This window comes from Sceloporus occidentalis, unplaced genomic scaffold (genome assembly GCF_023333645.1).
Source record: "Sceloporus occidentalis isolate IW3139 unplaced genomic scaffold, rSceOcc1.0.p SCAF_37, whole genome shotgun sequence".
In the NCBI taxonomy this organism is placed as follows: domain Eukaryota; kingdom Metazoa; phylum Chordata; class Lepidosauria; order Squamata; family Phrynosomatidae; genus Sceloporus; species Sceloporus occidentalis.
In genome coordinates, this window is record NW_028317017.1 from 7077671 (window position 1) to 7095822 (window position 18152).

An 18152-nucleotide genomic window follows, 5' to 3' on the forward strand; every position below is an offset into this window, starting at 1 on the left:
TTACAGCATCGCACAATATACATGATATCAGGGAGTTAAATTATCATGCAATGTTGGTGTGCGGCACAACAGAGATATAATTTTTAGTATGTTTCACAACAAAAAAGGTTGCTGAGGAATATCTATACTATTTTCTTACACTGATGAAACGTATATTTGTAATTATGTTGATTTTTTTTTTGAATAATCAAACAATATTCTTAGGACATGTTCAGAAATAAAACATCATTGCATCAATTCTGTCTATTCTATGTAGTGTGAAATGGCTGAACTATTAATGGAGTGTGAGGAAGAAGAACTGGAACCGTGGCAGCAAAGAATAAAAGAAGTTGAGGATGATGATGATGACGACGACGAGCCAATTTTTGTTCGCGAGATTAGCGGCTCTAAACAGACCAACACAAGTAAGAGGTTCTTCATTGGAACTTGGCATGTGAAGAAAATTACTTGGGTCTACCTTTTTATTTCCTTAAAAATACAATATGGTTATTGTCAAGAATTGCTAAAAGGCTTTAGAGCAAGCTAAACCTCAGCTCGCGTATTACAGGACATTAAAATCCAATTTACAGATTTCCTTCTCTGTATTATGTTCTCAATCCTTAACTATTTATTCATTTTAGTAAGCCAAGGAAGAGGAACCCCTCCTTGTATACTGAAAGTGGTGTTCCATTTAATCGGCCGTTAATTCTATACCCACTTGAATTATGATAGGTTATTTGCCATTTCCAGACGACAACATTAAACATTACAAATGGCATAGGTTTTACATGATTTAAAAATGCGTACTTTAGTTTTTTCTGATCCCTTTCCTCTAATTGTATTCATCATTTAAACAGATAATAAAACTGGACCACCACAAGGTTCATTTCCACGTATTGAGAATGGAACGCCTATAAGAGGTAATATTCTTTTTTTATTAGATAAAAATGTTTATCCATACAGTAAAACAAGCAATCCATACACACCCAGCAGATACATACTGTTAATGCTTTACATTATCTTAGTATAAATATTCAGCATTTAGTCAAACTACATCTGTATATCACCTAGCCCTCCATTGCTCTATAATTTATATCCATCTCTGGACACTGTTTATGAGATATCTGTGTAGCAGATGGAGTTGTAACCCAGAAGTCTGGTTAAGATCAACAAAAAAATTGATTTATAAACTTCGTTCATTTCATATAAATACAGGTACTGCAGCTTCATTTCCATCGCCTGGTAACCACTTCAGGACCCCTGTGGCAAATACTGGTACTCAGCCAGTTACATCAATCTACCAGCCAGTAACCAGACCGCCAACCATATCTCCCGTAGTCCAGCCACTGCTTAGGCCTGTTTGCTCACCTGAGCCAATACGGAGACCTCTTACTGGATGTCTACCAGCTCATCAACCACCAAGGGCAAATCCAGCAATACTGCAGCCTGCTTGCCGACCTATTACCGTTGCTTCCAACTCTCAGCCAGTATCTAGAACTGTTACCTTTCCTGCAGTGGCACAGCCAGCCTTGCGACCAGTTGCCACGATAACAGCACAGCCGGTGTTATTAAATCAGGTAAGTAAGGCCCCCCCACCCCGTGTCTCGCCTTTCATTGAAGTCCATAGTTCTCGACTGAACAATTTGTTTATTCTGTTCTTGGGAACCTTGTAATTCTATGTTTTTTTTTCTTGTTTTGCCATAAAACTGACAAGGATACGATCAGAATGTTCTATTCATTTCTTTACTGTTGGTGAGAGATTGAGAATAAGCTTCAAAGTAGTCTGTTCATGCCGAAACAAGACCTGAGGCAAAATTTGTTAAACATTATGCTTCTGCGAAACAACCGCAGACGTATCATGCTTTTTTTTATATATTTTACATATAAAAAAATGTGTAAGTCACACTTTGTAAATAAAATAATTATTTCTTCTCTAGATGTCTTTGTTATGTATATTGAAATCAATATGTCACAAAGTTTTCTTCGTTTTCTTAAATATTCTTAGTAAGGTCATACCTCTAACCGAACCTCTAAAACAAGTGATGTTTTTAGCGCTCTGTGCATGCACATGGGGGTCTCAATAAACCCCCAGCAATGTTTGCTGAGCCAGCACTGGAGATGACTGGTGGTTATTATATCACAACTAGGTGGGGGCAGGAATAGGAGCATGCATTTGCAAGCGGGATGCCATGTACATTTAAAGGGATCACTTAACTATCGTATGAATTAAAGTTTATATGATGGCTGGAGCGTCCCTATACCATTTCCTTCTTTTGATACTTGCCGAAAGATGCAGAGATAAAGCACAATGGTCCATTTTTTAGAAAAATAAGTTCTGGACAAAGTTAATTTAGGAGCAATCACCATAGTAGTGAGCTAAATGCTCCTTGTGACGGTGACAGAATTACGGTACTTTCTACATATGATCCATGTTTGGTTAAAGAACATGTTGCTGTGCTGTGACGACAAACCTTATATTCTCAAGACAGCAGAGAATGCTGTAGTAAGATACATGCTCACTAGTTTGCTGTTTCAGTGCATGTTTTGGTCATTAACATGCCAAATACTCTGCTTGTGTGGCATTATTTAATTTATAGTATATTTATTATCATTTTTTTTGGTTCTATATATGTGGTTTTAGTTATGAACTTTGTTAAATTTAAATATGCTACTTTATATTTGTGAAAATGCAAGTTTTGTTTATAAATTCTCAAATGTATTATAAGCAATATTTTTGTATTTGTTGTATGACTGCTTTGCTAACATGCTGCCATTTACCTTATAATATAAACGTTCTGTGGTTATTAAATTACGAATGCTTATTTTGTCAAATATGCTTTTTTCAAATCTGACTAGTACTGAAAACTTGCATATTGCTGTCCATCATGCCTGCTTTGTTCCTAGTATATGAAAGCGACATCAAAAAATCAGCTGGCTCGCGATCCATACTTTGTTCCCTAGTGCCAAGTTTTGTTATTATTAAGCAGCCTGCCATCTCTTTGGTCCTTGGCAGAGGTTTTTGGAGGCATCTCACACCGTTCCTGTTCACCAATATCTGCTGATTCCCAGTGTAGGGTCTCTACAGCATTTTCTGAATACATGTATTATCCTACATTGTTTTGAGGAAGGTGTGCATGTTTTAGATCACCATTAGTCTTGTGAACGCTACTTGGCCTTGTGCTATGGCTCATGGCATGATTGTAAAAGCCAAATTCACAAAAACCAGAGCTAGGCCTATGCTAAGCTTTGGGTCAGTGCGCAGAACTTTGGGTATATATATATATATATATATATATATATATATATATATATATATATATATATATAAATTATGCATGTATTTTCACTGTGAGATATCAGTCAGCATCTCCTCTATGTGCAGCTGAAAAGAATGGGTGTAGGAGTGGACGGGTGAGAGCATTGAGTAAATAAGGCTTCCTGTGTGGATATTATCATGTACTGCTATTCATAAATATGTAGAGGAGGTTCCCATCTTCATTTTTACATATTTACAATGCTAATTTATATATTTTATTTTTTTTATCATATCCTCTCCCTTAATTTTGTGTCTACACCCCTGTCAAATGTAGATGACATAGAGAAATACAATAAAAGTCAAATATATTTGTTCAGCATCCCTTCCTTAGGAAATTATGAATTTTCATGGGCAGTGTGTTACATGGTTAGGTTTGGGAAGAAAATAAACTTAATAGGTCTATTGAATTAAGCCTGATGGGTGCATGTTGAGTGCATTTTGTTTGTTTTGTGGCTTACACAAGCCTAAATTGCCAAATTTTTAATTTGTTTTTACATTTTTTTTACAGGGTTATATTGTGAACTCCCCCCAAGTTTCTTCAAATAATTCCCCAAATGTAATGTATGGTTTGCCAAACAGCACTATAGCTCAATACCAGGGTGTGCAAACTCTCACAACAACAGGTTTGTGAAAATGTAACAATCTTTCAGCAATGCACCATGTTTTATTTCTAAATCAATTTTATTTACTTCTTGAGTTTTTAGCCTGGACATCTCTTTGTTGAAGGGATTATATGGGGGCAGGGGATAATTTGTGCCATATTTTTCTCTCCATTTAGTTGTTATTTTATGTTTTACCAATGATTTTTATTGGTAACTCAATTAGCATTAAAACAAGTGTTATAAAATATATATTTGCTTTAATGGCTGCCTTCTCCTCCTTACTCTTTCTGAAGAGTTTGAATGTGTAAGCACAGAAAACCATCATACAAAGAAGCTTTTAGCCCTGTGTTGTTTGACATTAGTGTCTCTGTAGTAGTTTGCTTGCTTTTAAAAAAAAAAAATGAAAACCTGTGGTATTTTGGTTTACTTTGCAGGCAGTAATGCCCCACAGGCTCGACCACTTCAACCTCTTGCCCAAATCCGTCCGCTTTCGGCACCAGCAAGGACAGCTCTAGCAGCCATATATAGGCCTACTGCTCCAGCCCAAAACAGTCTCAGTTTAGGCCAAGTACATCAGCCTTTACTCAATTCACAGAAAACCCAGCAAGCAACCCACGGGCAAAGCCCTTCAGGTACAGTAACAGTCTCTCCCTGCACCCTCAAACACTTTTTTGTAGTATTCTAGATAAAAATCAGTACATATTATTTTCATTATTTTCCCTTAAGCAAGTTCAATATGGAACGATGGGGCACTGATTGAGAAACGTCCATCCCCTGTTGAGGTTACCAGCATTTCACCGAAAAAGCCAAAAACTAGTGAAAATGGTCCTGAAAATCGTACTGCTGCTGCAACATCATCTCTTAAAACAACCCCATCACAAGTTTCACCCGTAAAAGGTAATTTAAACTGGGAAAAAATTTCCTTTTTTTTTTTTTGCGCTGAAAAATTGTTTCTCAGAGCTAACTCCCTGCACATGCAAATGCTACTTTAGGTTCCGTCTGATGTTTAGTGCGATTTTATTTGGACATATATGTCAAGACACTATTGTGATATTAGGTCATTATCGATGGCAGTAAATCTCCTGATACAACTATCTTTTTGTAAATGGAACTTTACGGTTTCACTAATAACCTATTGCTCTGACGTGAATGTGTAACTATTTACAGAGACATTAAAATTACACTTGAAATAATTGATATTAATATAAATATCTGTAATGGGGAACTAGACATGTGAATACACGGTATAAATAAACTTTTGTGCTATATTTGGCCCCTTTAATGGAATGCACACCTATTTTTGACAGTTATAAGTACTACTACTTCAGGAACGACTCCAATGAAAAATGGTGCACCTTTCCCAAGAGCATGTCCAAAGTGCAATATACATTTCAACCTTTTGGAACCTATGAAGAGGCATATGAAGGTAAAAGACTATTTTCTATAGCAGCTTTGAACAAAACAGCACTTTATTTTACCTGCTTAAACCCCAAAAACCAAATCATAAAAAGAAAACCTAGCTCCCAATTGGAGCCCTCTCTAACTGAACTATGCTGGTCCAGACTGACCAGCCTTATCACCCACTAACTCAACCTCCCAGCCAGACCCAGCTATGCCAGGCTCTGGAAAACCTCCCTCAGACAGCACACAAAATGTCCAGGCAGGTATTGCCTCACTTGGCTCAGGGATGGTCTTCTTGTTCAGGGCCTCTCCTTACCCTGGGAGCTCAGGGAACTTCCTCTTCCCCCAACAGTCTCCTTGAGTATCATGCTCCAGGGGTTTTTAATGCCCAGCACCTGTGCCTGATGCCGGCCCCATAGGAATCCCGGACCGGATCCTGTGGACTTCTTGCCTCCTGGAAAACCGGGCATGGAATTTCCACAAAATGGGGAAACTGAGCATTGGCCCACCCTGCTCTCCAAGTGCTCCACCCCAGGGACCCATATTTACAATCTGGATAGCACCTGTACCCAAATGCCACACTAAGCATCTCCCTGGGGTTTACACTGTCACAATACTTAAGACTCTTCTGCATGTAGCTTGACTTTTAACCCCTTAAGGACAATGGGCGGTCCCTAAACCCATTGAAAACAATGCATTTTGAGCCCGTATATGTACGGGCTTTGTTATTAAGGGGTTAAAAACATTGTGGCTCTAATTATCCATGTATCGTAACTGTTGAAAACTACGTGCTGTATAATTTTAATGTGTGCGAAAAAAATCCATTTGAGTCCCATGAAAAACATGCCACTCTTCTAAATGTAGTGCCACCAGGCTTCTCACTTTCATAACATTTCAGTATTTTCTTGAATTGTTTGTATTTTTCATGGATTCGCCTTTAGTGAATTCATTATGACATTTAATTATATTTACCTCCTTAGTACTGTTGTCCAGACAAGATGCATCATTTTTTCCTTGATGTAACAAGCACAGAAATCACAAGCTCTCAAGGTCAAACAGAAGAAGCAGATAAAGGGAAGCTCATAATGTTTGTGAGTGACTTCTATTATGGAAGGCATACTGGAGACATACAACTGGCACAGCAAGAGCAGAAGACTCACACAACATTCAAATGCTTCAGCTGCCATAAAATTCTTAAGAACAATATAAGGTGCGTAAGCGTTTTTGGATAGCATGATACAGCATATTAAAAACGCAGTCCCTTGTATAAATACTCATATTCAGGGTTTAGATTTTAATAGATTTGCCATTTTTTGAATATTTATTTTAATCATTAAAATGACTGACCATGAGAGAGAGAGAAATTCAATGTGTTTCTTGAATGAAGCATAATCTTATGGGAACTGAAGATTTTTTGGGGGTTTTTTTGTGTAATCAATTCTCCGGTTTAACAGACTTTTTATGATGGACAGATGGTAATACAGAGTGTATGAAAGAAATAAGAAGGCATATGTCCGTACAGTTATACTATCCTAGCCTATGGCCCAGTACATGATTTGAACATGCCCCACAAACATTGAACTAGTGGGCTATATGTTCTTTGCTCATTATTCAAAACCACTTAATTTGAGGATTTGTATTACTTTTTTACTTCATGCTTGAATCTGTATATTTTGGCAAAATTGTGAGTAGAACATACCAACCAGAGAGAACATCACCTTTTTGAATGGCTGGTTTGACCCTCCATAATGCATTGTTTAATGTGGGAAATTTTGCATGGCCAACTCAACCTTCTTGCCAGTAAATGGCCTCAATAAACGGTTGAAATGTTCAAGTGTCTTGCATACTCCCATAACCATGGTATTAATTGTCAATGTGGGAGAGAGTTTTGTGACATTAATACCAGTTGAGTCAATCTACATTGGAACTTACCTTAAACAATTATGGTCATGGTATCAATTTTAGGCATGTGTAAGAGCAAAGCCTACTCAGCTGTACTATGGTTTTGGTTTTTCGCTTAGATTAATGATATACACAGCAATTTCTGTCAGGGAGCAAATGAGTAATCGTGGGATATGTATGTGTTGTAAGGACTTGTGTTTTTTTGATTGACTAATCTTGGAAGTAATACAGCAAAAGGGTCATTGTAAGCATTTTCGGTATGGAGACCGCTTTGTTTAAGAACCTCTGCCTGGCAGCAAAGGTCAAAGTTCCTCCTCATAAGAACTTGTGAAGAAAAGCTGAAGAAGCAGCTTGTAAAACTGAAAAATGGCCTGTGCCTTCAAAGGGGCACAGTCTGCAAGTTGAATTGCACAGACTTGCGCCAGCTCATATCATTAACAAAAACAAAAGGTTCTTGTAATTGCGGGTATTAAAATCACTATTACATACACTTAGAAGAAAAGATGCAGGTTGAAGCTCAGGCAATGTGTCTTAAGAACAGCAGGGAACTAATGTACATGGTTAAGACGTACAAAAGTTTTTTCTGTCTTTTGCAGTCTTTCCTTTGATGTTTTTTTTTTTTGTTTGTTTTCGTCCTAACCAAATTACACTTATTGAGGGAAAAAGTAACGCTGGAGACTTGTAAATGTGATTTGAAAATTGCTTTGATGATTTGTGTGTATGTATTGTTTTAGAAACCGTGTAAGTTTAGAATTGTGTAGAACAAAGGCCTTGTATTTTGTTTGTTGTGTGTTCCCCATTTAGCTACACATTCACAAGATGGAAAAGTGCCATATTCCAAGTGGAATATTTTAATGTTCCCTTAGTAAGTGGCACTTAGGGGGGGGGGGGGGGGAGCATTGATTTTGTTATTTTTTTAAAATAATTATTTGTTGGTAATATCCCTTGCCTATCATTTAAGCCAACTTTCTATTTTCTATTTAGTTTTGAATGTATTATATTGAATTCAGTCTTTTATATCCTAAAAAGTCGTTTTTGATTAACAATGTGCTGGTTAATTTTTTAATGCAAGTGAAACATTTTATCGTCCTATATCGCTGTATAAACAATTTGCAAGCTACAAGCACGTTTTATTGTGCAGTTTTTTGAAATTAGTGAGTGTCTTTTGAAGAATTTATTATCGTAATACAATTAATGTTCTGAGCTGTGTTGAAGCTATGTTGTATGGTGGGTATGTTTAATGCAACCTATGAGTCCAGTAGAAGTTTTATAATTCTATCTAATACATAATCATTGTTACTCTGTTGGTAAGAATATAATTACGGTATTTATCGGCGTATAACACGCACCGTCATCTTGCCTCTTCTGTGGTCCGGCACTCGGTGTGTCAGAGCAAAGTGCTGGCGCTTTGCTCTGACTCATTACTACATGCCGGAACGCTCGCGGTACTTTAGTGTCATCACCCGCGCAGTCTGGTGTGTAGTAATGAACCGGAGCAAAGCACCAGTGCTTTGCTCTGATACACTGAGTGCCGAACTGCGCGTATCGGCATATAACACGCCTATATGTTATACGCCGATAAATATGGTGTATATCCAAAAAAAGAAAAATCTAATTTATGTCATGTTAATAAACCTAACTAAAACTCTGCTAATGTGGATGTAGTACTGAAAGTGTAACTGCCTAAAGCCATATGTGTCAAATACTATAGGTTATAGGCTTAGATGCAGCATGGAAATAATTTCTTCACCAATGGGTGGCAGACAAGTGGAGAAGTGTTGGAAGGTTTACAGATATCCTGAAAAACAGCCCTATGTCAGCTGCCAAAAAGAGCATGCTTGATCGGCCCAGTTCCATTAAACTTAGTTTTTATATAAAACCAAATTAAACTTTTTTTATAGTTATTGATTATTAAAGTTTAACGTTTCTGACATGTTCTGCACCTGTTTTCCTTTATCACTGGTAGGTTCATGAACCACATGAAGCATCATTTAGAGCTTGAGAAGCAGAGCAGTGAAAGTTGGGAAAACCACACCACCTGCCACCACTGTTATCGACAGTTTCCCACACCGTTCCAGCTGCAGTGCCATATCGAGACCTCGCATACACTTTATGAATCCACAAGTAAGATAATGTCATGAATAAGGCCTGTTAAGGGCACGTTGTTGAATCTGCTCTGGAATATGGTGCATTTGTTAAGGTTTCTATAATTCGCTGTTCTTTTGCCCTATGATACCACTATATACTGGGTTTTTGGGTAGTTTGTAATATCATAGTTTAAATGTTACTTTTAGCATGTGTTTTTTAAAGAATTAAAAATGAAAGTCCTGCAGGAGTCTTTCATGTGTTTTGTCACCCATGGCTATTAACATTGCTATAGAAAATAAACTCATTGGGATTGGTCCTTCAGTAGTACGTCAGTAGTAGTAGTAGTAGTAGTAGTAGTAGTAGTAGTAGTAGTAGTAGTAGTAGTAATCGAATCTCTAGCAGACTCCCGGTTTATTGACTATCATATATTATTGACTTTATACAAGCAAATGCATTGCTCTTTTGCTTCCTAATGTGTCCATAGTAAGTATTTCACACACTTTGTTCACAATCATTGGTTATTTTAAATTTTGATCCATTAGAGCTGGATAGTAAAGACGTATGAATAAAACATTTTTTTTTTTAATATTCCCTCCTCTAGCCATTTGCAAGATATGTGAATTATCTTTTGAGTCTGAGCAGGTCCTTTTGCAGCATATGAAAGACAATCACAAGCCTGGAGAAATGCCCTATGTGTGCCAGGTAAATGAAGCCTCCATATGTTATGTATAGTTTTATGTTTGTCTCTGGGTGCTATCGGACATCAATAGAGAGTAACATGGAGTGATTGTGTTATAAAATGTATTTTAATACTTCTGCGTCAATGTGTCAATCAGCCTATTAAAGAAATATTGTAATTGTTTTATTGGTAGGTATGCAGTTACAGGTCTTCCACCTTCATAGACGTGGACAGGCATTTCAGAAGTGCCCATGAAAATACGAAAAATATGCTCTGCCCGTTCTGTCTCAAGGTTATCAAATCAGCAACGCCATATATGCAACATTATATGAAGCATCAGGTACGGTAACTTTCTTTTGGTTTGGTAATAATGAACATAAATTTAACTACAAAAACATGAGCAGGAGCTTATATTAATGATAACTGTAGTTTGTATCTAAGATAAATGTAATAAGATTTTTTTATGGTAATTATATGTAACTCTTGTGAAAGTTTTGTATTTATCAAGTTAATAGGTGATTTATGATCTATATTCCTATTTTAATCTAGAATAAAGGTGTATATAGGTGTGCTAAGTGCAGACTCCAGTTTCTGAGTTGCAAAGAAAAAATGGATCATAAAACACAGCATCACAGGACATTCAAGAAGCCAAAACAGTTACTGGGTCTACCTCCTGGGACAAAGGTAAATAAATACACGAAGGTCAGACTCTGTACTACGAAATTACTGATTAAAAGTTCTGATTCACGGGTATGCAAGTTGTTAACAAAACTAGAAAGCATTTATTGGCTCTGCTATTAGGCCTTTCCTGTTTCTGCAAGTGATGAGAGAAAGAAGTACTGAGAAATGTAATTTTGGAAAAGAAGGCACGTTGGCGCAGAAGAATCTTAATAACTTGCAATACACACCAGAGAGGCCAGCTGTACAGTGTTTAATGATATGCCTAGAGATTTTTGAAACTACTTCAGGCAAAAAGTATTCAATTTTCTCAAATTACTAATATTAATGTAGGAGATATATACATATATATATAATTTGTTTTCTTTATAATGTTTACTTGATTCAGGTTACAATTCGCGCATCTGTTGGATCCCTAAACTCCACACCCTGTCCTACAGCTGCAGTTTGCACAAGTCCAAACACCTCTCCGATCCAGATACCTTCTAAAGGCAAAACTACCAACACTAAAACCTTTCTGAGTTCTGCGTCAAAGTCAGCTGTGCATCACCCAAAACCCAAACCACAACCACAGCCACCCCCATCGCCACCACCACCTGCTCCAAAGAAATCAGTGACCCAAACCACCACAAAAAGAGTCAAAACAACCAATAATGCATTGCGAAAACTAAGGTAAGATCTCTTATACATCAGTGTCTAGAACTAGGCAAGGTGGTGGTGGTTGCTTGATTTCATGGCTCAGACCTTCTAGATGTATCCTGCACTATTTTTGGGTCCAGAAGGATACTTGTGAAATCCTGGGTATATGTTCGCTGTGTCAGTGGCTCATGATTGAGCCCATTTCTGGGTACAGGGCTGCTAAATTTCTCCACTGTTTTTGGGTCCAGAAGGGTACTTGCAAGGTCCTTGGTATCTGGTCAGTGAACCCAGGTGGGTGAGCCAGGTTCTTTTTCAGGCTTTTTTTTCCCGCTTGCCCCCTTTTTGGTGAATTAAAATCCATTTTTGACTCTGCAACAATGTAATCTTGAATCGTATCTAAAATAAAGCTTATTTGCATGTCTGTATATGCTTTTGTCATTACATTGTAATTGTTCTTGTCATTAATCCAAAGGTTACCTGTGAAACAAATGTTACATTTTCCCAGTCAGAGGGAAACCAATATTAATAACATATAAAAAATGTTTTAACACTGGGGCAAGGTAGTACATACCACCGCTAACATGCAGCTAATGTGTATTTTCCCATTAGTTCAGTCTCTGGACTCCATAAGTGTGTTGAATGCCAGCAGGCGGTGAGAGACTTTGAAAGTCATTTCCATGCATATGTACACTGCAGTAAATGCAAGTTCAGCACAAGCTGTACTAAAGCCTACGCGAATCACGTGGTAAGGTGAGTAAACCCTTCTTTCCTTTCTTTTTTTTCAAAGCAGATCGAAATAATACCAGTCGCCCCTCGTTATGAACGCTAGTAGCAGTGCTGCTAGACTTGGAGGGGGAAAGGGTTGTATAGGTTTCTTTTGATCAAGTTGCACCTGGAATTTTGAAATAGCAGCCAGAATGTTTGCTGTTACTTAGATGCTTCTCCGTCCATCCAGCTCTGTCTGCGCACACACATGGTTGCTTCACTCAGTTTGTGTTTGCAGATACTCGTGGCCACTTGGATCTATATGTGCAATTTTATCTCGTACGAGTTCCTTACTGTTAGAGCGCTGAAAGAAGACCTGTTACACCAGTGCCTTGCACAGTTCACGGGAACCATGGGCAAGTTCTTGCTAATCAGAACATTCCATTGGCTACTGTAGTGCTAAGACATCGTTTCAAACTGCACAAGCAGCTTTGCACAAGATCACTCTTGTTCATTCCCCTGGTATTTTCTCCAAACTGCTGCAGTCTCAGTTGTTGGCTTCTTTTAATATCATAAGGATCCTAGACTGCTCCAGCATAACAATATGGATTTTGTTTTCCAGCTTTCATGGTAGAAATGGTCATAAACGGTATAAGACTTCTAAAAAGGCGCAGAAGGACAGAAGGTAATATATTTTGTGTTGGAGTCTGCAGTACCTTAATCAGTGGTGTGTTCTGTCCTAGTGCAGCAGCCCATGTACCACTTCACAATAGGGCCTGAGTTCAATGCATCTCAAAGATCTCAGCCGAAAATGATCCAGTTATACTGCAGAGGTCTGCACGTATTTACTTGAATGGAAAATTATAACCTGTACCTGAATTTGTGTTGTTAGTAATATTATTAGTAGTAGGATTTTATTGTTTGGTATTTGCTACAAATAGCTTATTTGCTAATCACCATAATTCGTAAGTAATATGTAATATACTTTTACACTAGATATAAAATGTGATTTATTTATTTTTATTTTTGTTTAAAGAATGCTATGTATATTCATTACCAATCGATATTTACAGTTCGCCTGTGCCAATTTGATTTCAGGCGTTTTGACTTCTGGTTTCTGAAGTGCACAGTCTAACAAATATCTCTGTTGATATTTTACTAGGCGTACTACCCTGGTGTGCCTCAACTGTGATTTCCTGACTGATGTTTCTGGTTTAGATGACATGGCCAAACATTTGGGTGATAGTCCCACTCATTCATGTCAAGTCATTATGGAGTCTGGTAAGAACAGAGCTGCCTTGTGTTTACATAGCATTTTTTTTTCATCTATCATTGTTAATTTTGCCATTGTATATTGTGTACACATTGTTGTTTTTTTTTTTTGTTTTTTTTAAAGTAAATTCATTTATTTTTTTTCTTTTGATCTCAGTTTCCATATTTTCCTCAACTCTTGAAGGAGACATATCTAAGTAAGTTTAGCTTTTTATTTACTGCCCTTAACCGTTCTCCGAAGTTAATTGGCTTCTAATCACTTGATAACTAGTAGTGTGTAGGTTAGTGCTTAATTTGTATTATATGTTTCCCATGTTTGTTTCTCAAACAACACTTTTATTTGTTTCTGTTTACAAAGCAAATCCTTTGCACCATAACTGCCATTATGTTATCCCTACCCTGGTTTCTTGGTTTAGGCTGCATTTGGGATGGGAAGAACATAACTTTAGGACAAGGAATTTTATTAAACGCTATAAACATTTTGTAAAGCTGAGAAATTCCTCAGCATTGGTTAACGGTTTTAATCCCTTCTAGCCCAAATTCTAGTGAGTTGAAAAGTTCACTTAGTTGCTTTATCTGTTCTACTGGTGACAAGTGAGTGGAATCGGTGCTTCCATACATGAGCTGTGCGAACTAAGTAATAAACAAGAACATATGTTCGTTTCATGTTACTATGTTACTATCTGTATGCAGTGATGTTTTAGCTTAGGGTGGCTGGTCTGGGACAGAGGACAGTCCTTCTGCTGTTGTGGACAACAGGAGGAATGTTGAGAGTGCTATGTCCTGTAATTCCCCTCTTTTTCATTTAGTGTACCCACACAAATAATAACTTTTTCAGGGCAAGTACGGCTTCCTTTTTAAAAACTCTATTCATCAATTGAATCCATCATTTTCCATGAAAATTAAAAAACACTATAAAAAGTCCCCTACCAACGCCTTCAAATCTTAACAATGGCATCACTGGGGAAAATAAGTCCTGAACAGAGGTCTGGGCATCTAAATCCCCTGAATGACAAAGTACTTTTAGCGCTGTCACATTCAATCTCTCTTTTTAGGCCACTGCAAGTATTCTGCATCAAGTCTTGTAAACACCGTCCTCTTTTCTTTTCTCTCTCCTATTATTCTGTGTATTCCTGTGAAAAATGGTGATAAAAATTTGATTTACTAGCAGAGAGGAGGCCAGGCTGCCGCTTTATCAGTCTGATCTCCCATGCACCAGCAGGGATTAACTGGCATTGACTGCTGGTATTGACTCGATTATGTCTGTTATCATCTGGAGTTAAGTATGCACAGGTGAATTGCCCAAAAGGGAGTGAGCCTGCCTGATTACCTGGGGGCTTTTCTTGTGATGAGTGTGGCAACTGTAACTTAGGGCCATTCTTGTTTCCTACTGTCTCAGGGAGAAATAAAAAACCAAAACAAAGGAGTGTTAAAAAAATGTACCAAGAGGATTCTTCTAGTTATAGCACCACACTTTAAATATGTTTAAGTACATTTTGGGGGGGGAGGGGGGAGATTTTCCAAAGCCCAGCAAAGCATATTGACCCAGTAAGCTAATTGCCCTGAAAGAGCATATTTTCATGAATCATTTATTTTGTGATTAATAACATCCTAAGTCAGGTGTAGTAGATAGTAACAACAAACCTCAGCACATTGAAAAAGAAGATTGGATGAATTCTAAACCTGATGACTTTACAACAATGGCAGAATTTGGGCACTATTGTTATCTCTCAGCAATGTTTCCCTAACTAAAATGGAGAAAATCAATCTTGGTGATATGGAGATAAACCAAGTAATTAATGGAGAATGTCCATGTATTTAAATAATTTACTGACTATTGAATGAAAATCTGGTAAATAAAGGAGTCGTTTCAACAATGTGTATGTGTGTAAAATATGTATAAGGTAATGCGGTCCATGGAAGATATCACTAAAGCTTAAGAGCTTTACTTATAGGCTTTCACTTATATAGAATTAATTTATTGATCTGGTTGATTTTCTTATTCTCAGGTGAGTGAGCAGTTTCCGGCTTTGCATATTCACCTCTAGACCTCTTTTTTTCTAGTTAGAAAATTGCAGATTTTGTTTGTACATAGAATGCATGCAGACAATTTAAAAGCAAGGTCAGAAACTTTGAGATGCTAGCTTCATTTGTATTTAGGAGCCAAGCATGGGTTTAATATTATATCAATATAAACAGTATTAAAGCTGACTGTCAGCAAAAGTTTAGGGGCCAAGTTTGCCTGGCATGCATGTTTAAAAACCCTCACCGTATTAGCATCTACTAAGGCTGTTCTATTTATCTACCACCCGCTAATTAAAGTAAAACCTCCCTACATTACATCTAAATCTTTTGAGCTTTGTCCTGAGTGACTTTTGATCAGTCAACTAATACCAATTCCTTGTTTTCAGTTGCTCAGTGTCATTAGTTTCATCATTGCAGGAATCAAATTGTTACCCTGAGTTTAAGTTTGCATTGTAAAAATTTGTGTTTTAAAGGGGAAGTCCCAAAAACATATATCTTTTCTTTAAGTATAGTGTTTGGTACAGTGTATATAGTATTATTATTATTTGTTTTAAATGGCGCCATCAAATTCTGTAGCGCTGTACAACGGGTGGACAGGATATAACATATCCTGCAGTATGTAACATAACAAATTGATTTACAGAGACAACAGGTGAGAAGGGCCCTGCTCAAGAGCTTACAATCTATAGTAAAATTGTTATAACAGGGTTTGTAAAACAGTACCAGTGAATAAACTTGGACTTCCCTTTTAACACGTGGATGCATTTTTTTTGTGGTATTTTGTTGTACTTCTGCTCTGTTGTACTATAACGTTCCTTTCTGTTTAGAAAGCGAGTCTTTGTACTAAGTTATGTTTCCCTGTAGGTCAAGATATGAATCGTCAATAGGCCAAATGCAAAAATGTCAGGTAAGGCATGCCCAGTGAATTGTGGAAATATCTTTGTACAACATTAGATACTCTTTTTCTTCAGATCATTCTTCTGCTAGTGATTGGAAGTGGATCCATTTATCTACTACCCTCTTAGTTAAAGTAAAATTGACCCTCCAGTTTTAGACTGTGGCCTCTTGTTCTAGCTGAATGTCTCCTCTGAATAATCTTCCCTCCTGTACTTTGTTAAATCTCTTTAAGTAATTAAATGTTTCTGTCACATCTCCCCTCTCTCTTCTTTCCTCATAAGCAATGGATTTTGGGCTCCATAGCCTTTCCTGATAATTTTATCCTGCAAACCATTCACCATTTTATTATCCCTCCCCTGAACTCTCTCCAATATGTCGATATCTTTAGGTGTTTATGGGGGAAAAATGCATTTCATCGCCTCATTTCTAGATCAGCTTTACTGCCCCCATAGGACTGAATTGTTAAAGGTGCTGTTCCACCTATTCTGCTAAACTCAGCATTAGAAACCTAATATCTACTACTGATGAATGTTCCATCCTTCCCCACAAATAATTATTTAATCTTGTGACAAATTGTCTCATTTGTATGTTCTGCCTGGTGTACATGTCATTTCACACAAAAGCAGGCACTGATAGGCTATTGCCATGTAAACAGAAATACTCTGTGTTTTATCTGATTAAACCTTCAGAGGACAGAAAATGACAGATCGGTTTATTTGCTTAGTACACTAAAGAGTTCAACTAATAATTTGTCTAAATTAGAAGAACCTCACAAAACTTACATTTGTTTTTTTGATTGGAATTGTGTTTCTTACAGAACAAATCTGGAACATGTGATTCCAAAATAACAAGTAAAAGGTAAATTCAATATAGTTTGTTTTTTTTCTAACTTTATTATGTTGCCGATTTGTTTGCTGTCAGTAGTTGCTTGGCTCATAGCTTTTTAGATTTTTTTTAAACATATGTACTATTTCATAGAAGTCTTGACATGCTTTGTGGAGTGGAAAAATAAGCATCCAAGTTGTGTGCACTATGGCCAGTCCAGGTCAGACTTGCTCTGTTTTTTTTTCTGAGAATATTTTGCATCTTTTATTACTTATTTATTCTTCCTTTTTCCATCTTAGTATAGAGGAAAATAGATCAACTGAGAAAATAAAGACATCAAGCAATACTAGTGGGAATAATGGGGCCAAGAAAAATAAAAACTGCGGATACTTACAAAACAGACTGATTATGTCTGTGGAGCAAGCAAGTGACTCTAATAAAATAAGTCCTGTTGGAAAAGAAGAATTGATAGATGTGGATGAAGAAGATGAGTGCAGTACTGGACAGGATGAAGTAGCCTGCAAAGAGGACAAGTTGGGTCAAACCCCAGGAAATGCACCTGTCACTGACAACACAGGGCATAGTACACCATGCCTGGAACAAATGGAGGATTATAAGGATTTAAGCCTTGTTGGTGATGACAGTGTGAGCTTTGAACAGTTTTTAAGGAGAAGAAATGAGCCGGAGTCTGTTAACTCTGATATCAGCGAACAAAGCAGTGTTCATCTGGAGCCTTTAACGCCTTCAGAAGTTCTAGAGCATGAGGCTACAGAGATACTGCAGAAGGGAACACAGACATGTTCAAATAGTGAAGTTGCTGAAGACACTAAAGAAAGTAGCACAGATAAAATGGTGGAAGACCGTGGACAAACGTAATCTGCAAATGGTACCCAAGAACGATTTGGGCATTCCGTTTTAATGCACTAAATAATGGAATCGTGTGCTAACATATGATATATCTATAACGGCAGCAAAGATATAAACTATCTTTCCAGCAAAGAGAACAAATGCTAATTCTTCCTAAGCGAGCCTTGTTCAGCCTAATGACTGGATATAGGATATAGTTACATTAGTATTTCTATCAAAACTGTACCAGCCAGTTAGCCTGATTTAGAGCTGGAAAGATCTCCGTTCAGAGGGGGGG

General features: G+C 37.3%; 1 protein-coding gene across 1 annotated transcript; it reads left to right on the plus strand.

Annotated features, from left to right (window-relative positions):
- The first annotated feature begins 262 nt into the window (after positions 1-262).
- LOC149297783 (zinc finger protein 280D-like) lies at positions 263-17884 on the plus strand. Its single transcript, XM_089488223.1, has 18 exons — positions 263-404; positions 837-899; positions 1195-1556; positions 3804-3918; positions 4332-4529; positions 4624-4794; positions 5205-5323; positions 6279-6508; positions 9167-9324; positions 9890-9990; positions 10161-10307; positions 10517-10651; positions 11034-11317; positions 11894-12034; positions 13152-13270; positions 16258-16316; positions 17001-17041; positions 17308-17884. Exons 1-18 carry the CDS (start codon positions 263-265, stop codon positions 17882-17884), a joined length of 3162 nt encoding a protein of 1053 aa, XP_089344349.1.
- The last annotated feature ends 268 nt before the right edge of the window (positions 17885-18152 follow it).